Source organism: Haliotis cracherodii, unplaced genomic scaffold (genome assembly GCF_022045235.1).
Source record: "Haliotis cracherodii isolate W230 unplaced genomic scaffold, xgHalCrac1.p SCAF_6, whole genome shotgun sequence".
Taxonomy (NCBI): Eukaryota; Metazoa; Mollusca; class Gastropoda; order Lepetellida; family Haliotidae; genus Haliotis; species Haliotis cracherodii.
In genome coordinates, this window is record NW_027266319.1 from 40,829,666 (window position 1) to 40,848,744 (window position 19,079).

General features: G+C 44.7%; 1 protein-coding gene across 1 annotated transcript; it reads right to left on the reverse strand.

Annotated features, from left to right (window-relative positions):
- Positions 1-1,582: 1,582 nt before the first annotated feature.
- LOC139445887 (multiple epidermal growth factor-like domains protein 10) lies at positions 1,583-18,026 on the reverse strand. Its single transcript, XM_071227128.1, has 14 exons — positions 17,981-18,026; positions 17,310-17,409; positions 14,263-14,709; positions 12,804-12,941; positions 11,987-12,121; positions 11,541-11,675; positions 10,739-10,882; positions 10,069-10,203; positions 9,169-9,306; positions 8,169-8,306; positions 7,870-8,010; positions 5,801-5,887; positions 3,812-3,890; positions 1,583-3,200 (listed from the first exon to the last, which is right to left on the reverse strand). Exons 1-14 carry the CDS (start codon positions 18,017-18,019, stop codon positions 3,044-3,046), a joined length of 2,013 nt encoding a protein of 670 aa, XP_071083229.1. The 5' UTR covers positions 18,020-18,026; the 3' UTR covers positions 1,583-3,043.
- Between the last annotated feature and the right edge of the window lie 1,053 nt (positions 18,027-19,079).

Consider the following 19,079-nt stretch of genomic DNA (forward strand, 5'->3'; position numbering starts at 1 on the left):
ACCACCCGATCCCGTTAATCGCCTTTTACGACAAACATAGTCGCCTTTTACGACAAGAATGGGTTGCTGAGGACCTATTCTAGCCCGATCATCACGGGTCGCTTGCCTAAGGAGACACCATATGTACCATGTGACCCGTGAAGATCGGGGTAGCATTGCGAGTTCTTTGGGAGCATGATACTCAAACACATTGTTTTTTAATGTGAACAGCACACAATTAGTATAAGCCATCAGGTGCTCATACAAACTCTTTTGTTAAACCGTAAATAACACTTACGCAATGCCACGGCTTGTTGAAAATCATTGTTAAGCATTCATGAATGTTTGTTAACAGTTCATAAAACGGAATATGATGTCAAGCTTAATATATGCCTAGAACCTTGTCAACTCTATCTCTATTACCGTATTCGACGTAATAAGCGCCCCGCTCTAATAAGCGCCCACGGCGATATTTGCTAACATATTGGCTAGTGAACAATCCCAATTAGCACCCCTTCCGATTGATCAATGTACACAAAACTTATTTATTCGCGTATAATACGCACTCGTGTCTTACATGCACCCTTAATTATGGGCAATTAAATTCTGGAAAAATATATCTGTCGTATATAAACATTTCAGGCTGTCAGCATAAACCACGAAATTTATCCTTTAACTCTGTTTTTTTCACCAAAATAATATTCTAATAAGAGCCCCCTATTTCTAATTTTGAGAGCGTTCTGGGCGCTTATTACGTCGAATACGGTATGTGCGAATGTGGAGATCTGTTTTCTCATGTACCACCGTTGGGATATTCACCAAAAGAGTATTGGAGGCTGCTAAATAAATGTGATCTTATAAAAATCCGATAAAACACACAACGTTGCATCTTTCCCTTTAAATATGTCAAGCTCCAACCTTAGGGGTCTACGTTTCAAAACTTTGAGGTACAATTAAGCATGATCCGACTACGAAGATTTCAAAGAACGTCATACGACTCTTTCTGAAAAGTTGTTTGATCAGGGTTACAGTATTTAAGGTCTTAAAAAAACTCCTGAAGACACGTGGAGGACATTGCCAAATTCCATATTGTGACTTGTACCATTATGTTTCCGTGTTTTTTTTCAGTTGAACAATTGACATGCCTTTGTATGTGTTTGTGACGGGTGCCGTCGGTAGGGTAGGATACGCTCACTTCTTCACGAACACATGGTATCTATTTGATAGGTATTCATAAACACATAGGGGCGGTCGGGTAGCCTAGTGGTTAAAGCGTTCGCTCGTCACGCCGAAGACCCGGGTTCGATTCCCGACATGGGTACAATGTGTGAAGCCCATTTCTGGTGTCCCCCGCCGTGATATTGCTGGAATATTGCTAAAAGCGGCGTACAACCATACTCACTCACTCATAAACACATACTTACGATATAATGGGACGCGTACAATGAACTCTGCTTTCAGCAGAGATTTCTCTTTATTATTGCAAGGCACAAGGCTGTGTTTCGGTTATAACAATGACTGACTGGATCTGCCAGTGAGCTGACACTGCCACAGTGGAATGACAACAGCCACAATGTCCTGACATGATTTTATTTCCAAGCGATTTTTTGACATGTTTGTTTTACAAAACTGAAGAGCAATACTAGAAGCAACACCCGGACACGGTTCGACGATCAATGAGGGGGTGGGGTTACACATACAGTATGACTTCGTGTTGTGCAGGGAATATACAGAAGCCACTTGTCCTCACAGAAGGCAACAGTGAACGCTATACAGATATGAAGTTATATATATAGGAAATCTCGGACTGTCGTCTCAAGTATCGGATGTAAAGTATAACACTATATATATATGAACAATAAAATGCTCTCACTAAACGTACGACCGATAAGAAGAACCACAGTTATGTCAAATAGTGAATGTTTTTGGTCAAGAAAAATATACGAACCGTCTTGTGGACAACATCGATATTTGGAATGTCTTATGATCACTATGTGCTTTTATTGCACCGAAACACGTTATGTGAATGCTGCAATCTGTTCAGCTTAATTATGACGGTTTTCAGGACTAAGGTCCTTTTCAGAAAGCGATATTAAGGGCAAAGGCTATCGTAAGTCTTTGTGAAACAGTGGTAGTTACGGTCGTCCTTGCATTAGGACCGCTTTGTGAAACAGAGGTATAGTTACGGTCGCCCTTGCATTAGGACCGCTTTGTGAAACAGTGGTAGTTACGGTCGTCCTTGCATTAGGACCGCTTTGTGAAACAGTGGTATAGTTACGGTCGTCCTTGCATAATGACCGCTTTGTGAAACAGTGGTAGTTGAGGTCGCCCTTGCATTAGGACCGCTTTGTGAAACAGTGGTAGTGATCGTCCTTGCATTAGGACCGCTTTGTGAAACAGGGGTAGTTACGGTCGTCCTTGCATTAGGACCGCTTTGTGAAACAGTGGTAGTTACGGTCGCCCTTGCATAAGGACCGCTTTGTGAAACAGTGGTATAGTTACGGTCGCCCTTGCATAAGGACCGTTTTGTGAAACAGTGGTAGTTACGGTCGTCCTTGCATTAGGACCGCTTTGTGAAACAGTGGTAGTTACGGTCGTCCTTGCATTAGGACCGCTTTGCGAAACAGTGGTAGTTACGATCGTCCTTGCATTAGGAACGCTTTGTGAAACAGTGGTAGTTACGGTCGTCCTTGCATAAGGACCGCTTTGTGAAACAGTGGTAGTGATCGTCCTGGCATAAGGACAGCTTTGTGAAACGGGTGACTGAAATCATGGTGACATTCTACCTGGAGTGACCACCCAATCCACCCCACACAGTTCCTACGACAAGCAGATGCTACTTAGGGTCACCTCTGGGCCTTGGTGCGTGGAATGGTGGACACAATTACCCCGGAAATGTAATATCTGATTTAGCCTTGTAATGAAAAACATTGAAAAAATATATAACTCCATTTGCTATAATAGACAAAGCAAGTATGAAATAAAAAGCGAACGGTTTGTGTACAGTGGTCCTACCAGCCCACTCCAGCTGAGGGGTGGGCGTACTTGGGTGGGCTTTGACAGGCTAGATCTGGGAGTCATACTGGGTACTTTTCCACTGACTCTCTGTGTTCTTGAAAGCTCCGTCGCCGTGGATCTCGACGTAGGAGGACTCGGTGTTGGCGCCAGGGTTGACGATGCCGTGGACTTTGATCTCCTCCTCGGGTCGCCGATGACGTCTCCTGAAGCAGCAGTGTTACAGATGAGCGTCATCAAGTCAAGCCTGACAGTCAACTTTTGAAGCGATACATTGGCTATATTTATGGCAGCACTAAGATGGGTCAAGGGCAGAAAATCGACATGCACATTCGATACGTGTGTGTGCGAATGTATAATTGAGACGTTACATGAATGTCATTAAAGCATGGACTACATAGGAAAATATAACTTTCTGATGTTACGCAAAGTATAACTAAATACACCCTTGTCGAGTGAATGGGTGTCTGTTGTTTCATAACGCAGCCGCCAAATGTTCAGCAATATCACGGCCTACCTTTGAATAACCGAGCCTGGACTCAACAAACCAGTGGTGGATAGGACGACCCGTCGGGGCGCGGAAGCAGGGCCCAGATCCACAAAGCGATCTTAGCACTTCCCAAATCGTAACTCTCATACCATGACAAAGACTTATGATAGTCGTACCGCTAACATCCCTTTGTGGAACGGTACCCAAATCACACACGATCCTAGTTTCGATTGGGACGCCCTATTCTGACTCACTACAGGGGCGCCCCTCACACTTCATTTAGAGAGCTGCCACAATGGTGAAGGTAAGGGGAACTTGATGACGTACCAGACAACGACACCGCCGCCGATGACGCAGATGAAGATGATGACGAGAGTAATTCCAAGACTGATGGCTGCAACTTTGTCTGAAGTGAAAAACCAAGGGCTTCATCAGAGGGATACATGTCATTCTGAGTTCGTTATATTGCCCGGGTGCTGGAGGATGTCCTGGGTGCTTGAGTCACACGAAATGTGAAATACTCTTAATATAATACAGTAACTTAAAATGAATAATCGACGCTGTTGTTTAAAATTTCTCCGCTGACAAAAAGCCTAATTAAAGAGTTTTCCGTATTTGTAGAGGATTACGAGTTTAATCCCTTGTCCTGTATGTATGTCCACAGAAAGCTGATTTTCTACCTAAATCAATAAAACTGTTGCTTTTCACTATCAAACACCCTTCACAACAGCAAAGAAATGTTGATTTTATATTTGTCATTTGAAAGTTGTCAGGGAGTTACAGTTTGAAACTAAACCGTATAAATGGTCTGGTGAAATTAAGTTGCACTGCTTCTAAAGTCTATGTCAATGCTACCAGAACGAAGGTAACTGAGACTGGGTGTGTAGGTGTACAGAGGGTAGCCATGGTGACGTGGACAGACTGTATGTGTTTGTAGGTGTACAGAGGGTAGCCATGGTGACGTGGACAGACTGTATGTGTTTGTACGTGTACAGAGGGTAGCCATGGTGACCTGGACAGACTGTATGTGTTTGTACGCGTACAGAGGGTAGCCATGGTGACCTGGACAGACTGTATGTGTTTGTATGTGTACAGGGGGTAGCCATGGTTACATGGACAGACTGTGTGTGTTTGTATGTGTACAGGGGGTAGCCATGGTTACGTGGACAGACTGTGTTTGTTTGTATGTGTACAGGGGGTAGCCATGGTTACATGGACAGACTGTGTGTGTTTGTATGTGTTCAGAGGGTAGCCATTGTTACGTGGACAGACTGTATGTGTTTGTATGTGCACAGGGGGTAGCCATGATTACGTGGACTTACTGCATGTGTTTGTATGTGCACAGGGGTAGTACCCATGGTTACGTGGAAAGACTGTTTGTGTTTGTATGTGTACATGGGGTAGCCATGGTTACGTGGACAGACTGTATGTGTTTGTACGTGTACAGGGGGTAGCCATGGTGACGTGGACAGACTGTATGTGTTTGTATGTGTACAGGGGGTAGCCATGGTTGCGTGGACAGACTGTATGTGTTTGTACGTGTACAGGGGTAGTACCCATGGTTACGTGGACAGACTATATGTGTTTGTACGTGTACAGAGGGTAGTCATGGTTGCGTGGACTGACTGTGTGTGTGTTTGTACGTGTACAGAGGGTAGACTTGGTTACACGGACAGACTTTGTGTGTGTGTTTGTACGTGTACAGGGGGTAGCCATGGTTACGTGGACAGACTGTATGTGTTTGTACGTTTACAGGGGTAGTACCCATGGTTACGTGGACAGACTATATGTGTTTGTACGTGTACAGAGGGTAGTCATGGTTGTGTGGACTGACTGTGTGTGTGTTTGTACGTGTACAGAGGGTAGTCATGGTTGCGTGGACTGACTGTGTGTGTGTTTGTACGTGTACAGAGGGTAGCCATGGTTACGTGGACAGATTGTATGTGTTTGTATGTGTACAGAGGGTGATCATGGTTACGTGGACAGACTGTATGTGTTTGTATGTGTACAGAGGGTAGCCATGGTGACCTGGACAGACTGTATGTGTTTGTATGTGTACAGAGGGTAGCCATGGTTACGTGGACAGACTGTGTGTGTTTGTACGTGTACAGGGGGTAGCCATGGTTACGTGGACAGACTGTGTGTGTTTGTATGTGTACAGGGGGTAGCCATGGTTACGTGGACAGACTGTATGTGTTCAGAGGGTAGCCATTGTTACGTGGACAGACTGTATGTGTTTGTATGTGTATAGAGGGTAGCCATGGTTACGTGGACAGACTGTGTGTGTTTGTATGTGTAAAGAGGGTATGTGTATACCTAACAGTTCTTGTTTACCTGGTCTCACATCAGCAGCGGTGGTCAGTTGTGTCTGTGTGGTGTCCCTCTTTCTGGTCCCACTTGAAGCTGATTGATAGAATGTATGTATTCTCTATATTATCGATCTGTTTTATAGTCAGTGAGCCCTCGGGACATCTAAACTATTTCGAGTTATCCGTAATTAGAGTTATACCGATCATGCCAATTCTGCTTGGGTGTGGAAATTGAACAATATTCATCTTCCCGAGGCATGGGACTAAACGGACTGTAAAGTCCATTTTCCACAGGAAATGCAGATTTCGGTCGACTGAAGGACTTTTGTTTTAAAAAAAAGGGTTCCGTCAACTGGACGTCGGCAGATATTTTTCAAATCTTTACATGTTTTTAATCAAGATGCTCATTTGACTTGATGCTCTTCACGAGGTAGGACCCGTTTTAATACAAAAAAGATCTTGAATAGTCATTTAGTGAAGCAAATACAAGTGATATGAGAGGTGGCATATTATTGGTCAATATGAGGGACAAGAACGGACATAACTCGTAATAGCCACTGGTGGGGCTACGATCGAGCCACGAACTTCGGGCCTAGTTCGGAAAGTGGACTTTCAAAGCCTGTTAAGGCCCTTGCCTCAGGAAGTTGAGCAGTAGTTTGAGCTGACTTTAAGGTTTCACATGAATTACATTAGATTTAGGTTTTATTAGAATTTCTGACACACTAAGGAAACGCAATAACAATCGACCTCATATTTGTTTATATCTTTCTGTTTATACCCCCGTCTTAATCTTCCCCTTGTAGTCACAATGTACCACCCCACTCCCCCGTCTTAATCTTCCCCTCATAGTCACAATGTACCATCCACTCCCCCGTCTTAATCTTCCCCTCGTATTCACAATGTACCACCCCACTCCCCTGTCTTAATCTGCCCCTCGTATTCACAATGTACCACCCCCCTCCCCCGTCTTAATCTGCCCCTCGTATTCACAATGTACCACCCCACTCCCCCGTCTTAATCTGCCCCTCGTATTCACAATGTACCACCCCACTCCCCCGTCTTAATCTGCCCCTCGTATTCACAATGTACCACCCCACTCCCCCGTCTTAATCTGCCCCTCGTATTCACAATGTACCACCCCACTCCCCCGTCTTAATCTTCCCCTCGTAGTCAAAATGTACCACCCTCTCCCCCGTTTTAACCTTCCCCTCGTAGTCAAAATGTACAACACCTCTCCCCCGTCTTAATCTTCCCCTTGTAGTCACAATGTACCACCCCACTCCCCCGTCTTAATCTGCCCCTCGTATTCACAATGTACCACCCCACTCCCCCGTCTTAATCTGCCCCTCGTATTCACAATGTACCACCCCACTCCCCCGTCTTAATCTGCCCCTCGTATTCACAATGTACCACCCCACTCCCCCGTCTTAATCTTCCCCTCGTAGTCAAAATGTACCACCCTCTCCCCCGTTTTAACCTTCCCCTCGTAGTCAAAATGTACAACACCTCTCCCCCGTCTTAATCTTCCCCTTGTAGTCACAATGTACCACCCCACTCCCCTGTCTTAATCTGCCCCTCGTATTCACAATGTACCACCCCACTCCCCCGTCTTAATCTGCCCCTCGTATTCACAATGTACCACCCCACTCCCCCGTCTTAATCTGCCCCTCGTATTCACAATGTACCACCCCACTCCCCCGTCTTAATCTTCCCCTCGTATTCACAATGTACCACCCCACTCCCCCGTCTTAATCTTTCCCTCATAGTCACAATGTACCACCCACTCCCCCGTCTTAATCTTCCCCTCGTATTCACAATGTACCACCCACTCCCCCGTCTTAATCTGCCCCTCGTATTCACAATGTACCACCCAGCTCCAACCAGATGAGCCGACTGTATACCAACATACAGCCCTGTCTCCTACTCCCGTTTTCCCTTCTTACCCCGCCTTACCGTCAGTCATACCTTGCTGCCTACCACACCCAACCCAAAAACACGCACACGCACACACACACACACACACACACACACACACACACACACACACACACACACACCTGCCGGTGTCCGTCTTACCTTCATAATCACACCGTAGCCCCTCCCACCCAGGGGTACACCCCATTAGGCAGAAGCCCGTCTCAGCGTCGCACGCAATATCATCCAGGCAGTGACCACATTTAGCCGAGCAGTTAGTGCCGTAAGAACCATCGGCACATTCTGAAAATAATACATAGACACGAGTATATAAATCTCACGAACGTTGCAAGGAGGGCAGAGCGAATTGCGCCGAGGAGTCCAAGATTCATTTGTATAAATTTAGTGATAGAACGTAAAATCACTCCCCCTCCCTCCACACACACACACCCTTCACCTACCGTGTTCACACTTGTCTCCCTTGGTCCCTGGGTAGCAGCCGTCCTCACACAGCCCCGTCACCCTGTCACACGGCTCCTCGTTCTTGCACCACCCACACTCCTCCTTGCAGCTGGCGCCGTACGTCCCCGCCGTGCACTCTGCACATCAACATCACACTGGGTCAGTGGGGACATTGGAAGTATGGAGTTGGTCTCCTAAAGCGTTACGCTACGCTTGCATGGCTAATCATGCATGATAAGCACAAACTGATCAACATTAATCTGGCAAAATATTATGGCGTCGAGACTAGTACTATCCGAGATTTCAAGAAATTGACCAATAACAAAGTGTTTTATGATAAATGCACCCCTACTATATAATGTGGGCATGTATTTGGGCCAGGCACACCAATGACAGCACGAATAACGATGCACGCCGGCACGGTGCCACTCAATCAAACAATCAGTTATTGTAGACAGAGGTTACTCATCAGTCTTACAGCAAGCATAGCTCTATTCCGGTCATTATCGGTCATTTCAGTTGGCATGGCATGGCATAGCATCGATCTGTGACCTTGACCTACCTGCATCACAGTTACAGCCGGTCCAGAAGGGGCACATTCTCCAGGACACCGACCTGTGGCCTTGACCTACCTGCATCACAGTTACAGCCGGTCAATCCAAGAACATTCTAGGTGTCACCAACCTTCGCCCTGTGACCTTGACCTACCTGCATTACAGTTACAGACGGTCCAGCCAGGGGCACATTCTCAAGGACACCCACCTGTGACCTGCGACCTTGACCTACCTACATTACACTTACAGCAAGTCCAGCCAGGGGCACATTCTCAAGGACACCCACCTGTGACCTTGACCTACCTTCATCACAGTTACAGCAAGTCCAGCCAGGGGCACATTCTCCAGGACACCGACCTGTGACCTTGACCTACCTGCATCACAGTTACAGCCAGTCCAGCCAGGGGCACATTCTCCAGGACACCGACCTGTGACCTTGACCTACCTGCATCACAGTTACAGCCAGTCCAGCCAGGGGCACAGTCTCCAGGACACCGACCTGTGACCCTATCACATGGCTCTCCATCCTGACACTGACCGCACTCCAGCTTGCAGTACATTCCCCACGTGCCATCTCTACATTCTTGAAAGAAAAGACATTGGTTTAGTTGGACGAGCGTTGAATGGATTCAACAATGATTTTATAATTTTGTTGTTGTTTAACGCCACACTCAGCAATAGTCTAGACCAGACAATTATGTGATTGATATAAAGAGCAACGTCAAACGCCAACAGGGTATGATGACACGTTATCAACAAAGTCGCCGACCCTGCCCACCCATTCCATGTGGACAAACACAGACCGATTCTACCCCACAATCCCCACGGAGTATGGGGATGCCTGCCATTATTTTAATGTTGACTCGGGTACGAGGTAACAGGCCAGTAATAAGCCAGTAGAGTACACAATGGGTCCCGTTTCAGCAGCACGCGTTATTGGACAACAAAGAAAATATAATTGTGTAAAACGATGGCACTGTGTCTAGTGATCAATGAGTACTTCCAGAAATAGAAAAATTGGACCTCCCCCGTTTGCTCCAACCATTGTTAAGACATATTGAAGTTTACACTTCTTGTATTTGCAAAAAGAGTTATTCAGGCCCACGACAGATCTGACAGAGTTATTCAGGCCCACGACAGATCTGACAGAGTTATTCAGGCCCACGACAGGTCTGACAGAGTTATTCAGGCCCACGACAGATCTGACAGAGTTAATTCAGGCCCACGACAGATCTGACAGAGTTATTCAGGCCCACGACAGATCTGACAGAGTTATTCAGGCCCACGACAGGTCTGACAGAGTTATTCAGGCCCACGACAGATCTGACAGAGACAATGGCCATACCTTCGTCACAGCGTGTTCCGGTCCAGCCATCAGTACAACCGGAAGTGCAGATTCCTGTCGTCACGTGACACAGTGCATCATCCTTGCAATGGCCGCACTCCACACATCCCAGACCATAGGTTCCATGAGGACAAGCTGGACACAGGTTGCCACGGGTTAGTATATTAAATATATTATAATATATTATATAATACGGTTCAATATATTAGCTATGCGAACATACACAATATGCACACCGGTTTTATACCACCATAAACGCAAAAGTATGTTTCAATACGTATAATTAATACGTCGACAATTACTTCACACTCTGTTTATTTAAATCAATAACAGAAAAACACATGAAGACAAACATACGATATGAGTATAAGCCCCGCCCACTCTATTATCAGCTAATCAGGAAAGTGTATTCCAGTAGTGGGCGCGGCCTATTATTATTCTGGGGACTTTCGATAATATATGGAATAGACCGTAGTTCGAGACAATGCGGATATGTACACTGCCAGGGCCAGAACGTCATATTGTGTTGACGTTATATCGTCTTACGTTTATGGAAGTATAAACACGCCTACGTGTATTTGAATCTCTCTCACAAGAAAAGGGACGGTAAAAGACGCGAACAAACTCTGGAATGACTGTGAAACGGGTGGTCATGTCAAGCCCTGCTTACCCCCGTCACATCGGTAGCCCGACCACCCAGGGTTACAGTCGGTGTTGGGGGGACAGATGCCATTCACTTGGTCGCAGGCGGTGTTGTTTCCGCAATGTCCGCAGGTGAGGCTGCAGTTGGCTCCATACGATCCCGGCGTGCACTCTGAGGAGTTAAGTTAGGCAATGAACCACAACTATATTCACCGATTAGAGATTTGCAACCAGTCATTGTATCTCGATTACCGTATCCACTCACTCGTTTATCGTTTTTAAATAAAATATATATTTTAAAACTGTACACTAACTTCTTCTTTAATGACTTTTAGAAATGCACACTATATTACGTTGAAAGTGAGCTTTGAATAAAGATTCCAGATCGTTAAAAAAACAGTTACGGCTTTTCGAAAACAAGATGGCGGCTTCCACGGAACCAGTGAGTGAGTGAGTTGGGTTTAACGCCGCTTTTAACAGTATTCCAGTTATATCGCGGCGTGTCACCTTAATGTGGGAGGAAAGCCCGAAGTGATGCAGGTCTTAGACATTTACCACTTCGGTGAAACCCACGAGCACGGGTATGGTGCCGACAAACCTAGAAACATAATCGGGGCGAACCGGGATTCGAACCCACAATCATAGGTTTCTGGCGTGCCCAAGGGACGCAACTCTGCACAGCGAATCGCGGTGCTTTAGACGACTGGGCCACCCGTACCCCCTTCCATGGAACCACTGCCCGTTAACTTTTAATGAAATGAAGTATGAAAGTATGAGGTTTGTTCATAACTTTAAAAAAATGACATTCCACGTTATCAACGCGATTTTACCTTTATCACATTTCTCCCCCATCCACCCAAGGTCACATCCAGTCTCGCACTTTCCCGTTTCTCTGTGGCAAGTCTCGCCAAGGCTACAGTGGCCGCACTTCTGACATCCGACACCGTGTGTGGAGTTGGGACAGACTGAAACAGCGCAAAGAGTTGGCATCAGCTTCACGATGACGTCATAGAAGTATCGCCTAAATTGAGAGCAAAAGATAGAATAAGTAACACAATACGTTCAAGTTAACATTGTCCCCTAATAACTTGTGATATGGATCGTGGTCAGGCAGGGTACCTAGCTGAACGCATGTCATCGGACCAGACTGCTTGGGGCATTGCTCATAATATCAACCACCAGTTTACTGGTCGAGATTATATACAGGCCGCACTGGTATAGCTGGCATATTGCTGGCTGCGGAGTTAACCAACACTCACTAACTCGTGCTACATACACTCGTCGCAGTGATCCCCTGTCCATCCTGGCTCACACAACCCTGGACAGTGTCCGGTGACACGATTGCATTGGGCCTCGTTCTTACAGTGACCACACTTTTGGCAGCGAGACCCGTAGGTCCCTTTTTTGCAGGCTGAAACAGCAGAAAGATGACATACACATATATATCTGAATACAGCACTAATGTAGGTTACCGTCCTCGATAGAAAAGTTAAGCTACAGATAATGTTTAACCTCGATAGTCCAGGCGGAAGTGTTCATTGAGAAATCCTCCAGATTAGTAAATGTCCGTATTAGAGAATCACAGATAAATAGATGTGTCAGTTTGTATTGTTCTACACTGGTGAGTATGGTTTTACGCCGCTTTTAGCAATATCACAGCAATACCATGGCGGGGGAACCAGAAATGGGTTTCACACATTGTGCCACTGTGGGGAATCTAACCCGGGCCTTCAGCGTGACGAGCGAACGCTTTAAGCACTAGGCTACCCCATCACCCCCTGTTCCAAACTGAGGCAGGTTTCTCTATAAAGGGATTCAGATTTAAGTTTATTGAAGTGTGCATAACGTTCAGGTCATCCTCGATTATCCAGTGTATCTATATTCTATTATGATAAATACACTAGACCCATTCGTTTTCAGCCCGATTCGTAAGTCTAAATACAATGACATGCATATGAACATGGTGATGTCACTCATGAAACGAAGTTGTGGTGGCGAATGGGTCTAGGGTATTAACTGAGATATAATACCCTGGATAACTGAGGATGTGTTGAGGCCACAGCTACTTATACTCCGTCATGTTGGCTACTGACCTCTCTTGCACCTGATGCCTGTCCAGCCGGGCTTGCATCCCTTCTTGCACCGCCCGTAGTCAGGGTCACAGTCTCCGGGGCATGCGCACTGGCCGCAGCGTAGGTAGCATCGTGAACCATAACGACCCGGTGGGCAGTCTGGAATGACAGAGTTATATATTTGTCATTGAATATGATCGCAACATATACATGACTATTCTGTTCAATGTACTTCGGAGATGTTTATAGCCGATCGATAGTTTTATATGGCAGAGTAATCTATTATGGTAACTGTATTACATCGTTTCTGTTGAGATTCAGTAGAAGTTCATTGCATTATATATCAACAATGATTAATTGTTAGGAATGGTGTACTATTTAATGTAAGCAGTGGTGTGGAAGTTCCTATCTACAGATGCTCGAATCATCTGTCAACTTCCGGAATAGCATGGAGGGATTTCACGCGTTATAGAAACATGTGGAATATTCTGTGATGCTCTAGTAACACTGGACTGGTTTAGCACTGTGTGGAAAGTTGTGGAAAGTTGTGGAAGCTAGTTAGACTATATAAGTGGAGCAAGCGCGTGCCTGTTTCATCTCGCATTTCATCTGATATTAAATCAAGACCAGCTTTCGCGTGAACTTCACATTTCACTTGATTATTATTCTTATCATTGTCATTTCCACTGCTCTCTCATTTTATACTGCCATTAAATATTAGATTACCACTCTATTGTGTACTGTCATTGTAAATTGTTGTGCAGTAATTTGTATTGATTTGTAAACATAGTTAATTTTGTAATACAATTGCTGATTGTATACCATTTGTTTGTTGGTTTCACACTAAGTTTTTTTACGTATGAATTTCTGGATTAAAATATTGGAATCGACTCATAACAATATGCATCTTGTCCTGTTGTCGATAATGAGGAACGATAATGAGTGGGGAGACTCCAAGAGTTAAACAAGTGAAGAGTTAAATGGCAAAGTTAGACTGATCTGTTTTGAGCATTGGTGTTTCCGGTGTGAAGACGAATTACTACTGTCGACGTCACAGAGACATCCCACAATGCACTGGTGCTGCCATTCCATTGGAGAGGGTGGTGTGTGTGTATGTGCGCGTGTACGTTCGTGTGTGCATGTGTGGTGAAAGGAGCGGGGGTGTTGTTTCTCAGACTACTCACCTCTGTCACGTGTGTGAACGTGTGAGTGAGCGAGCGAGCGAGCGTGCGTGCGTGCGTGCGTGCGTGTGGGGGTCGCCCAGTCGTCGCAATTCTCTGGGAAAAGTTGCGTCCCTTAGGCGTCCCTAGGGACGTTGCTAGGTTTGTCAGCATGTGCTCGTCGGTTCACAAAAGCGGCACACGTTTACAAACCTGCATAGTTTCCGTGCTTTCCTCTCGTATTTAACTGACACGCTGTGATATTACAGAAATAGATTGCAGACAAAACCCAAATCACTCACTGACTCAACAACTCTTACCTTTCCTGACCTGCCAGTCCCCCGAGTGGCCATGGGACATGGCCTGTATATAGTTAACAGTGAACTTGTTGCTGCCCCGGTAGGTCATGAGCTTGTTCCTGTTTGGTTTGCTCCCGCTGCCAATCTGTATCAAACCCTTGTCATCCCAGGACAACCAGAACACCTTGTAGAAGGAACAAAACATCATTCGGATGGAGCTGGACGCCTTGGCCGTGCAGGTCAAGCAGCCTTCCAAGATGGACGACAGGCGTGGCTTCTCGGTCCGGTCCAGCATGACCACATAGTAGTTCTTGGTCTTCTGGTAGAGGACAGTCTCTGTGAGGATGAGATAGGCCTTGGCGCAGGTCTTGATCTTCAACACCATGGAGTGGGCGCCCGTGATCTTCACCCCAACGTCGTTGATGTACTTGACGTGTTTCCCCGACGTGTTGAAGGACACGTAGTTGTCTTGAAATGTTGGAGGGACATTAGTGTTGTGTCATATACATACAACTCAGTGTTCATTAGGGTCTCACCTATACACAGGAGCCACCAAGACTCGGTGTTCATTAGGGTCTCACCTATACACAGGAGCCACCAGGACTCGGTGTTCATTAGGGTCTCACCTATACACAGGAGCCACCAGGACTCGCTGTTCATTAGGGTCTCACCTATACACAGGAGCCACCAGGACTCGCTGTTCATTACGGTCTCACCTATACACAGGAGCCACCAGGACTCGGTGTTCATTAGAGTCTCACCTATACACAGGAGCCACCAGGACTCGGTGTTCATTACGGTCTCACCTATACACAGGAGCCACCAGGACTCGGTGTTCATTACGGTCTCACCTATACACAGGAGCCACCAGGACTCGGTGTTCATTACGGTCTCGCCTATACACAGGAGCCATCAGGACTCGGTGTTCATTAGGGTCTCGCCTATACACAGGAGCCATCAGGACTCGGTGTTCATTAGGGTCTCGCCTATACACAGGAGCCATCAGGACTCGGTGTTCATTAGGGTCTCACCTATACACAGGAGCCATCAGGACTCGGTGTTCATTAGAATCTCGCCAATGCACAGAAGTCACCATGACTCGGTGTTCACACACAGGGGTCTCTCCTATATACAGGAGCCATCAGGACTCGGTGCGACTCTATTTGTGAAAGTCGTGAGCAAAACTCAGAAAATCATTAATTAATAACTATATCAAAACAAAAACACTGCATATTAGAACATTCTACCGACGAAAGTGAAGATATTTATGGAATAATAATCAAGCCTCGACCAGACACTCTAGTGATTGACATCATGAGCATGAATGAGTGTTACTTTAACATATACATTTAAAGCTCGGTAACTCGAACTCAATTAAACTCAATTGTCCAGTGAAATGTAAATACAGGTACAGGAGATTGTCCATTCTTGACGCGCCCCTTCTCTGGAACCAATATTTCAAGCGAGTATCAACTTAACTGGTCCTTGAAACCAGCAGGCATGTGATTGACGTACTGCGAAGGTATAAAGTGCCAAGATGAACGTGAACTGTGATGTTCCGATTCTGTTTTAAACGTCTTTTCAATATATCTACCATCATTGGTTTCATATATCAAATGACTTAGTTTTGTTGGACAATGGGGAGCCAAAAGTACAATACTACACTGCAGAGGTTTAACGGATCTGGCAGCTGGGAGCGCACCTGGAACAATTCATATACGTATATATTTCCTTTCATAAATACAAACAATACATATCTTAAATTTTGTTGGTATCAAATTACTATTAACAAAAATCAATATTAAGTAACTCAATAAATGTTGTTTTTTTAAACGGTAACTTGGTAATGTAGCTCTACAACCTTGACGTAGAATGAGCTTACTGAGATTAACCAGCCTTGACCTACATTACGTTGACGCTGTAGTGAAGTTGTTTTGCTTAGTAATGGAAGGTATTGTTCCCATATTCTAAGGAATGAGGTTTGGGACAAAACACAGCCGATTTAATTATGTTTTGAAAGACACTGACTTGATTTTATCTAAAGTTTTTTGACAGTGAATAAAACGCTGCTGCTGTGAGTCAACTACGAGGCTGGATACACTGGATCATCAAAGATGGATACAACCGTGGATTAGATGCTCATGGTGTCAATCACTGGTTTGTTTTGTCCAGACTCTATTATGTACAGACCGCCGTCAATATACAGGTATATTGCGGAGTGTGGCGTTAAACAAACAAACAAGCAAACAAACAAACGCGAGGCCTGGTTCTTGTTCACGTGTATATATTTCCTGTCTAATGTGAAATAACGCTCCCGTCATTCTCCATGCAGTGTTTTATTTGCGATGCGCCCCTCGTGGTTTATTGTGCGGTAAGCAACTGCCACTTGTCGTTTATTTCTTAAATAACAAATACCCTGAACCCATTCGCTACCATAGTTTCGAGTCGGAAGTGACGCCAGCAATTTGAAATAAGGGCTTGTTTTACAGACGTGTAATTCGAAATTGTCTCAGAATGGTACAATTGTAGCGAGTCCAGGGTATTTATCAAAGTAGAACGTAGATAAAACACACTGGATAATCGAGGCTGACCAGTGTTTGACGGTATGAAGAAGCATTGATGCCGTCCGATGCGATGACGCACTCTGACGTCGTGACCACCTGATCCCCGTTTCACTATTACTGCCTTGGGGGTTCGTTCAAACAAAACAAATTCTCTCACATTAAAATGTTACATTTATTATGAGTGATTCCACATTGAAAGTCACGTCGGCAGTATTTCAGCCATAGTGTGACTAAACATTAAGAAATGTGTCTCTGTTCACCCAGCAGTCAATGGGTACCCGGTAGTTTGGGTTGTATACTGCCCAGGGAGCTGAGAATGAAAATGGAGATCCATTACCCGGGGTAATAATGTAGCGCTTAGTGCACGCTATAGGGCATGGATTTCACGCGTCATATAATTCCTGCTTTAACCTGCAACTATATGTATTAATCCGAAACCTAACCAACTTGATTCGTGTCATTTGTTTTGGAAGAATGGAGACTCTGAGAACCTCAGATACTTACATGCATCACTGTAGGAGACTTGAGACAACACTAGAATCAGTATCAGTGCAATGGACGTTGGGGAGAAAATCTGTCGTCCAACATCCATGATTATCGGCAACTGGTGGGAACAATGTGTTCATTTACCGTTACACCATTCACCATCAGGAATATTCAGTCGCCGAATTAGAGAGAAATATCAGCAATAATCAGTCTCATAAACACGATAGAAAGTTTACAGTAAGCGTTAATTAACTGCTGAGTATACGTATTACTAGCAGGCCGGGTGCAAACAAACCGGTGTTTATAGGAAACTGGTTTGTGCAGACGGACTATGGCGTTTTACATATGCCAGAGTACGGGTGCAGTCTGGATAGTTCTACTCACACACACTTAGTTTTCAACATGATAATTATCTATACAGTCAGCTAGCTGTATTATCGCATTGTCTTCCGCATGTACAACACTGTACGAGCCAAAACAAATGGACGATTTTCAAATTAAACATCAGTGAATTAATAAGTGTACAAGTCTACTAATGGTCCCGTATTAAAACACAGAGCATTACCGCACAAGATACAGAGCTGTCCGTGATGGATCGTTGAACGTTCGTACATGTAATCGTAATACTATCAGTGTTTGTCTTACACGCTGTTCAGTGTCATTAATTCAATAATGAAGAGTTGACTTACTGTATGAGACAAGGTCGACCTCGCCAAGACCTCGCACATCTATCAACGACACAACAAGAAGTGAGCCTACACGACAGTCTGGGGCCACCTTGAATGTCGTGACCAATTAACAGCTGATGGAAAATGTCAAGGTAAAATATGCATACGCATATAAGCAAGAATCACCAGTAACGGATACCCACACGTGTTAGTTCCAACAAAGAACGCTATTTCTTAATTATACCATATACAACCATTTTTGTCTAACTATTTGAAAATTCTCATTAAAGAAGTTATTACTATCAAGTAAGTTTTCTTTGTGAAATTCGCCGTTACACATACCGCTCCCGAACTGCTGATTTCCTGAGCGATAAACTAAAGGCATTGTTTCGCTGAACACGGCTTTGGAGCTATGCCAATACTTTCGACGTAAAACCTCTCACATGTTACATTTTAAACAAAGGCAAACCTTTCGTTAACGCAAAGTGGAAAGAATATTAGAAAAGGTTGATTTTATTACCGATGTTTTAGTCAAGATTGGTGTTTCATTATTTGTCCTATTCTATGCAATGTCACACAAGGCATTGGATACACTTATAATAATAATTATCTATCACACATCCTAAATGGTACCCATTCTCTGCTGGGTAAACAGAGGCACATTTAATTACACCTAGATTCCATTTTGTACATAAACACTGATTGGTATTCAGTTCAGACATAGGTACAAGTGGCGGTTTTCAAACGTTGTTCAAAACGCTGATGTCGGATAAAACACTTAATTCCTTTACGTTTTGCGAGCATCTCTCCCTAAAACATATATAAATAGTGAAAGTGTCGACAAGCTCAAAGAGATTTCCAAAACTAAACCACCGTACCAGTGTAATAATTTCAACAGAAGTTGTGGAGCCGTATCTAAACCAAGACAATCTTGTATCAATTTAAGGTTAGACATACCTGTTAGTGATATGACTGCTTTGTGGGACAGGACCTGTCACCCGTGCCGCAAGGGTCATCTTGATACTTTGCAACATACAAAATAATGGAATGAATGCCCAACATTACCTTCATTTGTACAGTGTGAGTGAGTGCGTGAGTGAGTGAGTGAGTGAGAGTGAGT